The sequence below is a fragment of the Drosophila albomicans genome, chromosome 2R (assembly GCF_009650485.2).
Source record: "Drosophila albomicans strain 15112-1751.03 chromosome 2R, ASM965048v2, whole genome shotgun sequence".
NCBI classification, from domain to species: Eukaryota; Metazoa; Arthropoda; class Insecta; order Diptera; family Drosophilidae; genus Drosophila; species Drosophila albomicans.
Genome location: NC_047631.2, coordinates 356,842 through 371,820, shown reverse-complemented (window position 1 = coordinate 371,820; position 14,979 = coordinate 356,842). Strand labels below are relative to the sequence as shown.

At 33.7% G+C, this 14,979-nt stretch overlaps 1 protein-coding gene across 1 annotated transcript; it reads right to left on the bottom strand.

The window, feature by feature from the left end:
* Nucleotides 1-1,664: 1,664 nt before the first annotated feature.
* LOC117573191 (uncharacterized) lies at nucleotides 1,665-14,099 on the bottom strand. Its single transcript, XM_034256185.2, has 5 exons — nucleotides 13,469-14,099; nucleotides 12,380-12,444; nucleotides 12,223-12,307; nucleotides 11,494-11,656; nucleotides 1,665-3,483 (listed from the first exon to the last, which is right to left on the bottom strand). Exons 1-5 carry the CDS (start codon nucleotides 13,519-13,521, stop codon nucleotides 3,385-3,387), a joined length of 465 nt encoding a protein of 154 aa, XP_034112076.1. The 5' UTR covers nucleotides 13,522-14,099; the 3' UTR covers nucleotides 1,665-3,384.
* Nucleotides 14,100-14,979: the final 880 nt, after the last annotated feature.

The window sequence follows — 14,979 nt, the reverse complement described above, 5'->3', positions numbered from 1 at the left end:
AATTTAAAAAATCGAAAGTCGAGATTTTACAAAAAATTCAAGAGAACTGGCTCTTCTTTTGATTTTCTCCGTTATTCTGTTGCTCAAGCTGCTTTTCGCACTCATAACAATGAGTGTTATAATAATTATTTGAGTAGGTGCAGAATAAGATTTCAGCGTGATCCAAAGCGATTTTACGACTTCGTTAACTCGAAGCGTAGATCCGCGTCATCACCAGCATATATGTCTTTGGAGAATATGACAGTATCTAATGGTCATGATGTTGCCGATTTATTTGCGGACTTTTTCCAAACGACATATTCTGTCCCAAGTTCTCAAAATTCCTTTTCTTATCCTTATCAGTTAAATTCATCTAATTGTATTTTTGGTCCTTTAATTACTGAAAGCTCTATTTTAACGGAACTATTGGCTATAAAACCTGTTTTTTCGGCTGGTCCGGATGGAGTACCTAGTTGTGTGCTAAGGTATTGTGCTGGTAGTATCTGTAAACCGCTTTGTAAATTGTTTGAATTATCCGTTAACTCATGTTAATCTGGAAAAAATCATACATTATACCTATCCTAAAAAAAGGGAGCAAAAATTATCGTGGTATATCTAAATTGTCTGCGATTCCGAAAGCATTTGAAAAAATTATAACTTCTCAACTGCAACATCTGTGTAAATCTATAATTTCACCTTACCAACATGGGTTTGTGAAGTCTAGATCCACTTCTACTAACTTATTGGAGTTCTCTTCTATTGTAATTAAAGGATTCGAGAATAAAATGCAAACGGATGTCATTTACACCGATTTTAGTAAGGCTTTTGACTCTGTTAATCATCACCTATTACTGTATAAGCTTAATGTTTTAGGGTTTCCTCATAGCCTAATTGAGTGGATATCCTCATACCTTTCCAACAGAATTCAGAATGTTTATTATAATGGTTTTGTATCTAAATGTGTTCAAGTCACTTCTGGTGTGCCCCAGGGCAGTCATTTGGGTCCTCTATTGTTCACTTTGTTCATAAATGATCTTCCTTCTGTTATTGTGCATTCCCGTGTGCTTATGTATGCCGATGACGTTAAGCTTTGCCTGACATTTAATGATAGTCTTGAGAGCTCACTGTTACAATGTGATCTTAATCGTCTAGAATCTTGGTGCAGAGTAAATATGTTACATCTCAACTGCAATAAGTGTAAGTTTATGACCTTTTGTAGGGGTTCTTCTCAGTTAAATAACTATGTGTTATATAATACTCCTCTTGAGCGAATTGAAGGTGTGAATGACTTAGGGGTTCTGCTTGATGCAAAACTAAAATTCGATAAACATATTCTGTCTGCTGTAAATAGGGCCATGGGTGTTTTGGGATTTATAAAACGCTGGTCGAAAGAGTTCAATGATCCCTACATCACTAAGACTTTATACGTCTCACTGGTTCGTCCTATCCTTGAGTACGGATCTCTTGTCTGGAATCCCCAGTATAGGGTTTATCAAGATAGGGTTGAATCGGTGCAGAAACAATTCTTATTAGTTGCTCTTCGTAGTTTAAATTGGAATCCTAATATTAGATTACCACCGTATCGCAGTAGACTTTTATTACTAAACCTTCCTTCTCTTTCTGACCGTAGAACTATACAAAGTGTTGTTTTTATACAGAGACTAATTAATGGTGAAATAGACTCTTTGGAGCTGTTAAGTCAAATTAGTTTTGCAGTTCCTGTCAGGATCACTAGGAATTTTCTTCCACTTCTCATTTCACGTAGATCGACTAACTTTGCTTGCCATAATCCCTTCCGTATTCTGTGTGTGAACTATAATAATCTCAATAACGTAGTTTGCTCTAGTAAATCTATTCCTTTGCTTAAAACCTTATTATTAGCTTATTTATCGAGTATTTAATTGTTAATTGTTATTTATTTTATTATACATTTATTCTAACATATTTTTAATCTTATTAAATTAGCTGTCCAGCGTCTTTTAATATTTATTCGCGGTTTTCGTTTAATGCATGCTGTTTACAAATTTATTTTGTTTTGTCCGCGCGTCAACAAGCCCGTGCTTGGTATCGCTGGGCCACTTGATGGTACTGCCGTTAGTACGTCAACGTCCAAATAAAAAATGGAGTGCAAATAGCCGTCTTCTCTATGTCCTCCTGCGCCATTGGAATTTGGTAGTAAGCCTTTTCGAGATCAAGCGTTGTGAAAATTTTCTTATTGTGAAGGCGATCAGCAAAATCCTGAATGTGTGGAATCGGATAACGGTCTGGAACCGTAATTCCATTCAGCTGGCGGTAATCGCCACAAGCGCGCCAAGATCCATCCTTTTTAGCCACCATGTGCAAGGGACTGGCCCATGGGCTTTTGGAGTAACGGCAAATTCCCTTATCAATGAGCGTATTGACTTGCGATTTGGCTGAAGCAAGTTTCTCGCCAGATAATCGTCTAGGTCGCTCAGCTACAGGTGCGCCGCTTGTTTTAATGAAGTGACAAACGTTGTGTGCATGTACTTGCTCGAGAGAAACCATTTTGTCGATCTTTTGCACATCAGCTGACAAATTCGGTGACTTGAGTTCCAGAGATTTTTGTAAGTCGTGTGACGGGTCAGTGGTGCCATGGTGAGTTGACTTTGAGTTGTCAAGCAATCGTTGTTCACTGACGTCGACGAGGAGATGATGTGCGGCAAGGAAGTCTGCGCCGATTATAGGTGTTTGTATATCAGCGGTGATGAATGGCCATGTGAACGAGCGATGCAGGGCCAGGTCGAGCTGAAGAGTACAATTTCCGTAGGTTTTGATTGTAGATTGATTGGCGGCATACAGATAAAGTCTGCCGTTGATGCGTGTGTGCGGTGCCATGCTGCGTGGGATCACTGACACCACTGATCCGGAATCAATGAGGAATGATTGGTTTGACAAGCGATCTTTGATGTGTAGACGCCGGTCCAGGCCAATTTGTTGAATGTATAGATATAGATATAGAATGAATAGATGAAATAGAGAACCAAAGCTGAGGATTTGTTTTGTTGAATTTCGGAATGCGAAGTTGCACGCATTGCGATGAGAATCCAGCTGGTTGGCCATGTGTCTGCAGTTGCTCGAGTTGCTGTTTCAGATCCCGCAGTTGTTCTGCGAGGTTTTGATCGTGTGCCTGCATGTTTGCGCCAAAAAATGCGTCTTCAGTGTCATGAGCTTGGCATTCCACTGAACGTAAATTGTAGTTGTGTTTTTGCAGTCGGGGTCACCACTTTGGCGTCTTCATTAGTGTGGGAGATTTAATGGAAACGCCGTTGTATTTTAACTTAGCTTTATTGAATATTATAAACGTATATGTCTGATGAAATTGAAAGCACAAAATTAAATGGCTTCGCCATGAAGTTGGCTGCGATCCATTCGCGGGTTGCCCAACTAATCCTCTTGTGTTTGCAGCTGATCGTTTGGTGTTGCCAGCATATGGGCAATAGGTGGATGACAGAGTTGCCACAGTGCCAACAAAATACAATTATCCTAAAAGTTTATACTAACATTAAACAATTATTATACATTTAACATTTAACAAACAAAAATTGGATTATTAACATATATATACATAACTTTAATAAATATACTACATTAACTACTTTTTCTACAAATAGAGCCGTGACGCTGACGGTTTCCAATAGCAAAAAAAACTTTGCCTACTTTTAGGCCCAACAAATAAATGTTGGCGATCCAAGCGACCACTACAACTACTATAATAATCTCAATAACGTAGTTTGCTCTAGTAAATCTATTCCTTTGCTTAAACCTTATTATTAGCTTATTTATCGAGTATTTAATTGTTATTTATCTTATTATACATTTATTCTAACATATTTTTAATCTAATTTAATTAGCTGTCCAGCGTCTTTTAATATTTATTCGCGGTTTTCGTTTAATGCATGCTGTTCACAAATTTTTTTGTTTTGTCCGCGCGTCAACAAGCCCGTGCTTGGTATCGCTGGGCCACTTGATGGTACTGCCGTTACACAGTGGTTCCGCCCATAGGCCAAAAATAAAAAAAGTCATAACAACAAAAATTTACAAAAAGTAAACAAATCGTTACTAAAATGTCCAAGCTTCTTCATTGCAAACTAGATTTTTCTGGAAATCTAACGGGACATTCTAAAAATAGAATGCAAAGTGTGAACACGTCTTCAATTTTGCTGCTGCAACTGCGTTTAGAGGGCTTTTTGTCGAAACAAAAGTGAAGGTCAAAGTGGTCGGACGTTCGCAAAAATTCACCAATTTGAAATATTTAAAAAGGGTATTAAAGTTGAAGATATTTACTTTTACAAGATCTTTTACTGAAATTAATTTGAATTATTAATTATTTGTTATTGTTTAATTTTAATTAATACTAATTTTCAGTGAATTGTGATCGTCATTATCTCTGTTTAAGTAGATTTTTAGGTATGTTGCCCCCCGATTCCCCCTTTATGAGTGATATCAGTGCATTTGCCAATGTTTTCAGGTAATAAAAATATTAAGTTAAACTGCAGATTTTGGCAGATGTGTATATACTCATTAATAAACTCAAGCTATCTTACTGTTTTCAAGGTCAAATTTGCGACGCAATCTGCTGCTCCTTCTTTGCCTTTGTGATTTTTTTTTGTGTTTGTGGACAATTTTACATATTCTTTTTTTCGCTTATTTTTATATTATCATTTTTTATTGGCGCTTCTTATAACTACGAGCTTTTACGCATGTACATCTTTGATCTTTGGTGCACAGAAGAGGGCACGAATGCAGAAAAAACTCGATAAGTAATTAGTTTAGTAGAAGAAAGCAGAAAGGTAATTTAAATAGTCTTATACATATCTTGGATGCTAATAATCAAATTTTAGCACTGTAACTCCACCGGAAGTATTTTGGCGCACTATCGGCATATAAGCCATACTAAGGTTGTATGGGAGCTATAGGATATAGTATATTCCGATCTAGACAATTTTTTTACTATATATACAAAATATTTTTATAGAATTTTGGGCAAAATTTCGTAGCAATATAACAACTAGAAGTATTTTTGGCCGCAACTCCCATACTGGCGGAACCACAGTGCGTTAGTACGCCAACGTCCAAATAATAAATAAAAAGCATGTAGTGCAACTGCCTAAATACATCTAGGGCGTACGAAATGCACGCAAATAATAAATAATGTGTTAGCTGTGCACTTTATGGAAGACTTGCGCGTCGACATCGGAGCTTAAAAATTTAGCTTATTGCTGGATGAGTCCACGGATATCAGTGTGACAAAATTCCTTGGTAAATATTACATTATTTTCTTTCTTATTTGTACAAATAATTGTGTGGGTCTATAATTTAATTGTCTTGTGAATGTTTACTTTTTAAAACTTTTAGGAATCGTGATTAATTATTTTAGTATTCAAAATAAATGTATAGTTTCAACGCTACTGAGTTTGATTAGTATAGAGTCCTGAGATGCCTATATCCATTGCCGAAAGCCTAAGAGCGGAGCTCAAAGAAAAGAATTTGAATATTTCAAATATGGCCTTGGAAAGGACAAAGCCAATGTTATGACATGTTCGAGGATGGGCGTATACACCGAGCTAAAAAAAAGTTTCCCCTTATTTTAATTAAATGTATATGTCACTCCATCCAATTGGCTGTAAATCGGACGTGCAAAGATACTATTCCAGACTCTTTGGAATTCTTGATTTCGAATACATATTCATGGTTTTCCAAGAGTTTCCAGCGCCAAATGAATTACAAAAAAATTTATGAATGTATTAATAATGACCAGGTACATATGTATATACATACCAGTAATTTACTGCAGTACGTGTGGAGTAAATTAGTAAAGGATTTAACATCTAACACCTGTGTTTGTTATAAATGCTGATAGTAGACTTATTGTTTGTTTATTAACTCGTGTAGTTTTTGATATAAAATGTATTGGTTGTACTGAATGACTACTTTTATTCTTTCAGACTCCTCTAAAAATATGCGACCCAACGTGGGCTAGGTGTCAAGAATTTCACATCAGTGCAGCGAGCCGATTTTTCGACGAAAATTAAAATTTTTCATAAAAAGTAAACCTATTTAAATAATATAATTTAAATAGTATATACTTTGACCAAAGTGAATCAAAAGATTTTAATTGTTTTGTTGCATCCCTGAAATTTTGACAGCCCTGCAAAGTCAGCTGTTTGATTACATGCGTGCGAAACTAAAAAGCGCGGTAAAGATTTCGTTTACTTCCGAGCTTGCCAAGGTTGTTGTGGCTTAAGCAATTTTCACTAAAATTATGGAAAAGAAAGACAAGGGAATGTAGAATATTTGTATTAAAAAAGACTTTGTTCATGTTCGATAATGTGTTCTTTGTGTGCGTTTATTGGTGTTGTCCATAAGTAGAAAAAAGCTAACCTGCTAACCCGTCTGTTGTGGATTATAACAAATTTTGTGCCAACTTGTGCTAAAAAGTAACTATGTGTCATTAAAGTACAAAGTGTATATAAACTAATTGTATTAATCATTTTTGCTCCATTTTGCACCGATATGTATAAATATCACATATTGTAGCTGTAGTTGAGTTTTCCTATGAGCAACTGCTTGATATCTATGTATATACAAAACAATCGTAGCGCATCTGTCGTTTCGAGTTGGATTTATGATGAACTGAAAGAATTCGACTTAAGCACTGAGAAAAAGGATGAAATCAACACCAAAGTGAGAAGCTATTACCTTTACACACATAAGAACTTGGCAAAATATAACAGAAGTATGAACAGATTTAAGACAAGGCATACTGAATGGCTTCTGTCCAATATGGCTATAACAGTAAGTTCATTCTTGTCTTCAAATCCAAAGCCGTTAACATTAAGACCAGTTGGACGCCCACCCATTGAATATGTTAACGCCGGTCCCCGTCAGAAGAGAAAATTGGCATCCGATTTAGCTGTTAATCAGGGTCACAACACATCTCTTGTTCGACTAACGGAGACCAGTGATGCCAGAATCTCTAGACCAAAAATTGCTGGATTTCAGAAAAAAAAATTGCTATAAGTTGCTAAAATTATACAAAAAATAGCCAACAAAATTGCTAAATATTTTAAATGACATTATTCATCAAGTTTGTACATTTTTAATTCATTTAAGAATAAAATCTTGAAATTAAAAATAAAAAAAAAGATTTCGTATTTTTATGATTTTGTTAACACTTTGGGGGCAAATATTACTCTTGAAACGCAGTTAACTTTTCAAGTCAGTGAACTCAAGTAGCTCATATAATCGAACCACTTGGTTAAATACAAGCCCCGATTTCATTGCAAACTGTTAATCGCAATTTTTGCAGTGAATGACAAAAGGAATACATAATAAAAAGGACTTAAGTAAAATAGCTAAAATTGCCAACAGAGAAATAAAAAATTGCCAAATTTGTAGCTAATAGCATTTAAAAAAAAAAGTTACAAATTAACTAAAGCAACTAAATTGCTAAACTGGCGCACTGCTTCACAGTTTCACAATTTCACAATTTGTATTTAGCTAATGAGTGAACGAACTAAGTTCGCACATGAACTATAAACAGAATCGAACTATAATTTTATGAGTAAGCCTCAAAATACATCCTATCGGTAAAAGAGCTATCGGAACTTTTTAAAAAGTGCCAAAAGTAGCCGAAGCATTGAAAAAAATTGCTAGATTTCTAGCTAATAGCATTTCACAAAATCTTATAGCTTTCGCAGTTTCAAAATAGCTAGATCTAGCAATAAATTAGCTAAAATGGCAACACTGCGGAGGACGAAGCTTTGACTACAAAAACTTTCGCGAGCTCAGTATTTCCCGATCTTGTAAACTTTTTCCTGCTTACAACAAAGTCAGAAAAGCTAAGTCAAAATGTAGACCTTTTGATATTAATATAACCGAGTCAGTTGCTGAAGTTCCGCTGCAAAGTCTTCTAGACCACACTAGTTACCGTATAATTAAAATTCAAGAAGATATATTTAAGCAGCTTGGCAATACTTTAAGTCTGACCCTTATTGCAAGCTATGGATTTGACAGAACAACCGGACAAAGCAGCTATAAGCAACGCATTTTTTTTGGATGTGATTTATTGCTTTCTGTCGACTCGCTTTTTGCGACAACAATAATACCCCTTAAATTAATGGACCATATTGGAAATGTATTTTGGATGAATCGTACTTCTCAGTCGATTAGATTTTGTAGACCAGTCAAGCTTGAGTTTGTTAAACAGACAAAAGACCATATTCTTCCTGAGAAAAAAAATTTAGATAGTCAAATAAAAGATTTGTCTTCATATGTCTGTTCCGTTGTAAATGGAAAACCAATTTCAGTTAAATATGATCTTCAAATGACACTTTTAGATGGAAAGGTTTTAAACATTTTGACTGAAACCAAATCTTGCCAATTGTGTCCGATATGTGGAGCGAGTCCAAAAGTCTACATGGAAGACATGAAGCATTAAAATATGGCATAAGTCCTCTACATGGTTAGTGATAGTGATTCAGATTCTGACTCTTAAAAATACGTTTTCAATAACAATTAATGTAGTCATTTTAAATGAAAAATATTTATGTATAGTCATTTTGAATGCATTGTTATTTTTACTTATTAATATTAAGGTAAAGTGTTAAAAAATGAATCAAAAACATTTGTTGAATTTAACGAGTGCTAGCATTATTTATTACCGTACAAGTATCAATAAGAGAAAACCTATGTCATATGGGCGGCTAGGAAGGCGTGGTCAGATCGGTCTGAAACTTAGATATATTTTTATGTGCCTCGACACTATCATATTTACCAAATTTGAAGAACCTAGCTTTAAAACTTTAATTTTTGTCGAAAAATCGGCACGCTGGCCCAATGTGGTCTGAACTAAAGCTACACTTCGCTTTAGCAGCTACTCAAGAAAAATGTCACAAGGCTAAAATTTTACATGAGCTTTATTGTGATGAAGAAAACTTGTTATTTTTAAAGCCAATTTTAAACGACTTGTAAAAACTCAAAATATAGTATTTCAAAGCGAGCGGTCGGAATTATCAAAATTACTGAATGAATGGATTACCACCATAAATTCCCTTAAGGAGAAAATTATACCGCCAGATGTGGACTTTGACATTTAGAAGGATGAAATCACACATATCCCAAGATAATTTATATTTGGGATATGCGTTTGAGAAAAAAAATTAAAGAGATGCGGTCATCAAATTATTCTTCATATTTGCAGAACTTGTAGCGCTATTTCATTCTATTCGAATCAAATAGACAAATATTTTGCTTTTTGTTTTATACAAATCGTTTAAGCCGTTTTCGAAAAAATTCAGTTTTTGTGATTATTCCCAAACTAATATTACCATGGTGGCAACACGTGGTCGAAAGTTGGGCCATCCTTTATGAACATGGTGGCAACTCTGGTACATAACGGAATAGTGCTGTATGTTCTGCTAAGCAACAAGTTCTGCACAAGTGATTTATACAGTTAAAAGTTTATAAAGTGAGAGCAAACAATATATTGAAAATGACACGTAAATTTATGTCCACCAAATCATAAGTACATACAGTAGTACATATGTATATTACATCCGGTGCGCACTTTAAGTGCAGTAACATACATACATATATGTATATATATGTGCGTATGTTATATGTATATATGAATATGCAGTGGCGCTTTTGTGACAATGCAGCGGCCATTCCGGGAAAATATAAATTGATTGGAAAAGTGTGTGTTCAAAGTGAATAATATTGTTTTAAATTTTCAATGTCATAAATATATATTCGAAGTGTTAAAGTATTGTAATTATATATGTATATACATATACATATATATGGATATAAAATTATTATTATTCACTTTGCAACACATTTTTTCTTTAGTTGGTAATGACCAGATGACAAATGAGTAACTGCCTTTTTATAGAAATTTAATATCAGAAAACATCGCCAAATTTGATTTCGACAAGGATCCTTTTGTCAATGCTTTCGGTATGATTTCTTTCTCATTTTATTCAGTATTTATCAACCAAACTCGAAGTCTTTTTATGGGACAAAGAACATATTAATATGTTATTGACCCATTTAAAACAAGGCACTTTACATATGGATGCCACAGGAAATGTAGTGCAGCCTTTGCACTTTGTAAAGAAGAGAATATTTTTGTATTCATTAGTAGCCCATATCCCTAAGCTCCATATTGTATTCCCAGTAGCTCATGCAATACTTTCGAATCATACATCGTATGACATTGGAAGATTTTTGGATGGCCTATTTGCAGGAGAATAATAACTGATTTTAGTTTTGCTATTATTGGGGCCATTTTAAAAGAGTTTAATAATCTTCACATTGTAAATTATAATGAAATTTGTTTTAATTATGTATATAATAATAGTTCAATTTTTCCTAATGTTTGTGTTCAGTTTTGAACAAGTCACTATTGCAAAATGATGTGCCGTAATATTGATGAAATAGTTGGCTTGCACAACATTGAATTTAGAACATTTTTAAGAAATTGCAAAATTGTAACTTATTCCATATTTAAAATACCACATGATACTCAATTTGATAGCTACAATTGTGGCATTTTTATTTTGCAATACGCTGAAAGATTTTTATCAAACACTTCGCTTACTAATTTAAAATCGCATGATTTATTTAGGAGCAAATTGTTTGATAAACTTCTACGGTATGGAGATTCTCCAGATGGTGTTTGTTTACACTGCTGTGCTGAGCAGAAACCACCTTCCGAATCCCAGTGTATTTTTTGTGATCGACCTATATGCAATAATTGCAAACGAGATTATTATGGTGATACACAGAATTATATTAGTTGCAAATTATGTCAAATCTCCGACTGATAAATGTCTTTTAATCTTTGTTTTGTCTTCTGATTCTTGATTGCCAAATAGTTTTTCATTATTATTGTTGTCCTAAAAAACTCAATTTTATAATAATTACTTTAATTTCATTTCAGGTACTTATGAAACAAGCTTCGACTTGGTGTTCATGTGGACCACTTGAATGTACTGTGTACATCAACGTCCAACACCTCCTTTTTGGCGCAACAAGCTTCGACTTGGTGTTCGTGTGGACCACTTGAATGTACTGTGTACATCAACGTCCAAGACCTACATCAAATTTCGTCCAGGACTTCACTTGAACTTATTATGTATATACATATATGTATTTTTATACATTTTTCAATTATAGACAAATATTTCGAAAACACAATTTTCATTTGTGTTCTTTCTTTCATAATGGTATTGAGTTAAAGTTGTTATATATATATATATATATATAGCTCTTCAATTATGCACTAATATACATGTTCATAGTTTTATAATTATTCAAAATGATTGCCAATATATACCCTGCAGTTCTGAGCGCTAGTTCGTTGCTGGGGAAATAAGCACACACCAGCAGACCACCACTACTTACAAAGTGGCACCTAGCAATGCGTTCTTTAATTTCCGTTTTTGTATGAAATGTACCCATGTAGTGATCGGCGAGGTAAGCACTTACCTGTGGCCAATCGACACCTCCAGTTCTGCTGAGTATATAGTTATGTTCCAGAGTTGCCACCAAGTTCATAAAGGGTGGCCCAACTTTCGGCCGTAACATGTGTTGCCACCATGGTAATATTAGTTTGGCAATAATCACAAAAATTGAATTTTCTCGAAAACGGCTTAAAAAAAATTTGTATAAAACAAAAAGCAAAATATTTGTCTATTTGAATTGAATAGAATGAAATAATATATGGGTAATAAATATGATAAATAGGTATGTACATGATCGCCATTTTTTAAATTTGGCAACGTTTTGACTACTTTAGGTAACGCGCAAAAATTCAAAAATTTGTATTATTCTACTAAAATGCGATTTTCTCGAAAACGCATAGCACGATTTGAATAAAACATATTGCAAAGCATTCGAATTTTTTATGTTTATATTATAGCAATTATAGCGCCTTCTCAGAAAAAGTCTAGGAGAGAGTATAATCGAAAAAGTTTAAATATCACGTAAAAAGTTTTTTTTAGCCGATATTTTTTTTATCGATATGTGACGCTAAAGTTGCGGAACTATCTTAACGCACTGAGCTAAAATCCCAAATTGATAAAATTCATCTGATTAAATGGGAAAATATTCATGATACGGTCAAATTTTGGGCAGAGGCAATGGATTATGAGGATGCTGGAGGAAATAAACCATTTGAGTCCCTTGCCTTATTTGCTATACAAATGCTTTTCTTACCCTGATCCAATGCCGAAGTCGACCGGGCTTTTAGCCAAATGAATGTAATTAAAACCAAACTGCGCAACAATATGCATTCTAATTCCTTGAATGCAATATTAAGCATAAGGTTTGCTATATTTGTTTAATCAAAATTTTTTAATTTTTAAATACATACTTTTTTTTAATTTTTCAGATATGGATTGCGCGCAGGCATGGGAAATGTTGCCATACATACATTGCCTGAAAAATACATTATGCAGATAAATAAATGACAAATATTTAAATGACGATGAAAATGAAATCAATGAAATAAATGAATTATTAACTAATATTATTTAAATGTAAGCTAAGAATATATTTATAAGCAAAACTTCAATAATAAGATATTTAATAAGATTATTACTATTATAAATTTATCAACAATCATATTTAACATAAATTTATGTTTTTTTCTTTCGGAGATGGAAATGCAATGTTGCAATGGAAATTTAAATACCTATTCATATATATAGCCGATCTCTTTCTCTTTTTGTCACTGAGATCCAGTGTTTTATACGGACAGACGGACATAGTCTCGGCTGTTGACGCTGATCAAGAATATATACATATAGACTTTATGGGGTCGGAGATGCTTACTTCTACCTCTTACATAAATTTTCTGTCGGCACATTTCCCTTCTACATTATGGCTAGCGGGTATAAAAACTTCAATTTAATTGTGATTTACTGATGGATGAGCCTACCATAGTCTCGAGCAGAAGAGCAACGAACTGAGCGCCATAAACTGAGTTAATCACATAGTGCAAAAGGGCACACCAAAATAGTTAAATATTTTAATAAATCGATGCGTTTGGTTTCTATTTGAACAAGAGCGAGTTTTTTTTTTTTTTAGATTTGCTTAAAAATTGACGTTGATAAAATAACACCACTTTCGAAACTTGCATTTCTAATTCGAAACAAAATTAAAAACTGACTTACGATTTTTAATAATTTTAATTCATCAATTTTATTACAATTTCATTAGTATATGGTCGACGATCACATATTAACTTAAATCATGGAATTCGCCTTAGCAAGGAAGTAGCCTTGTCTAATACGAATTCTCAACCAAAACACCAGTGCAACTCCCCAAAATGTTAAATTTTCCCAAATAGTAACATTGGATCAACTATTTATAAGCTATAAACGCCAGGTAGGGCATAAAATTCACTTCATTGCTTTAGAGCATTTATTTGCTTGGAATATGATCCAAGTTTTCGCCTTACCGAGTTGCCCCAAGATCCAAATGTGGGGCATTTATTGCTGTACTTGCTACCATATCTAAATCTATGCTCTTTTAATATTGTTTTGGGCCTGTGACAATTTTTACGAATATTGAGTACCCTATTCGACAAAAACAAATAATAAAACTACCATCGAGTCTGCTCGATTGTGAGATATCCGCAACGCATTGTTAATAAAAGCAAAACAGGCCAGGCTAATTTTTAAAAAATACCAAAATAATGCAGATATACTAAAATATACCCTTTCAGGCTTTATTTGGTTTATTAATATAGTACTATACTTAAAGTACACCATAGAGTAAAATATACCAAATTGTCAGCCAAAGCAATTTCTATAAGTTTCCCATTTTTCAAGTATCATAAAAATTATATTTATTATTGTATGTACCAAATATTTGGCACATTTGGTAAATATGTTAAATACTTCATAGGGTCGGAGATACCTCATTTTGCATGTGACATACATTTCCTGGAGGCACAAAATTAATAACCGAATTTTATGTATGTACATATGAATACCGGACCATGCCTCATAAATGGCATTCTGCTTTTTGTTCTGTGCAAAAAGTTAATACATACATATGTACCTTGGTATTTAAAAATTCTTATGAATGAATAAAATTCTTATGAATGAATAATCACACATATGTAGTCAACTAGACGAAAAGGAACGATACTACACTAATATTAAAGGGTTACCTGTTTTACTAATATTTTGGTATTTTTATTGAAAGTGGAAAGCTGATTATTGCATTTAAATTTTTTGGCGCTATAAAATTATTTCAAATTTAACTAAAATTCTTTTCCGGAAACCACATAAAAACCCAAAAATCGTATGAAATTTAATGTTTAAATTAATATAAACGAATGTGATCGTTCAAAACAAGTGCATAAGAAAATTCAGATTGGAAATAAGCATAATCAATTAAAAACCTATTTATTAACTTTGATATTCTCATCTGAATATGTTTACGTAGAGCGTTGTTTCCAAATATAATGAATATTATTCAACTCATTCGCTGAAACATTTGCTTAAATGCAATTGGTAAAAGAAACTGATGAACTCACCAACTTTGCCTCGGTCTATGGCAACAATAACCCAAGCACATACATTATTGCAATGTATTAATAAGTTTTTTTTTAGCCAATCTGGCTTAAGGCGTCAATGCAAATCCGGACCGTATAAATTATTTTATTATATTAAAACTAGTATTTAATACCACATTTAAATAGAGAAGAGAGTACTGGCTGCTGGGGCCTTCGACTCAGACCTTATAAACCCACTGTACATTGCTTGAACTGCATACCAAATCACTCTCAGTAAACAAGCTGCACCTCAAGCGATTTGCACACGCCACATACATAATTGTACATAGTACAACTTAGACTGAATGATTACAATAAGTGTGAATAAAGCCTTCATCCATTGCCACCATTTTCTTATTCTTTTTAATCAGAGCGGTAAAACACTCATTTTAAAAGAAATTGATTCA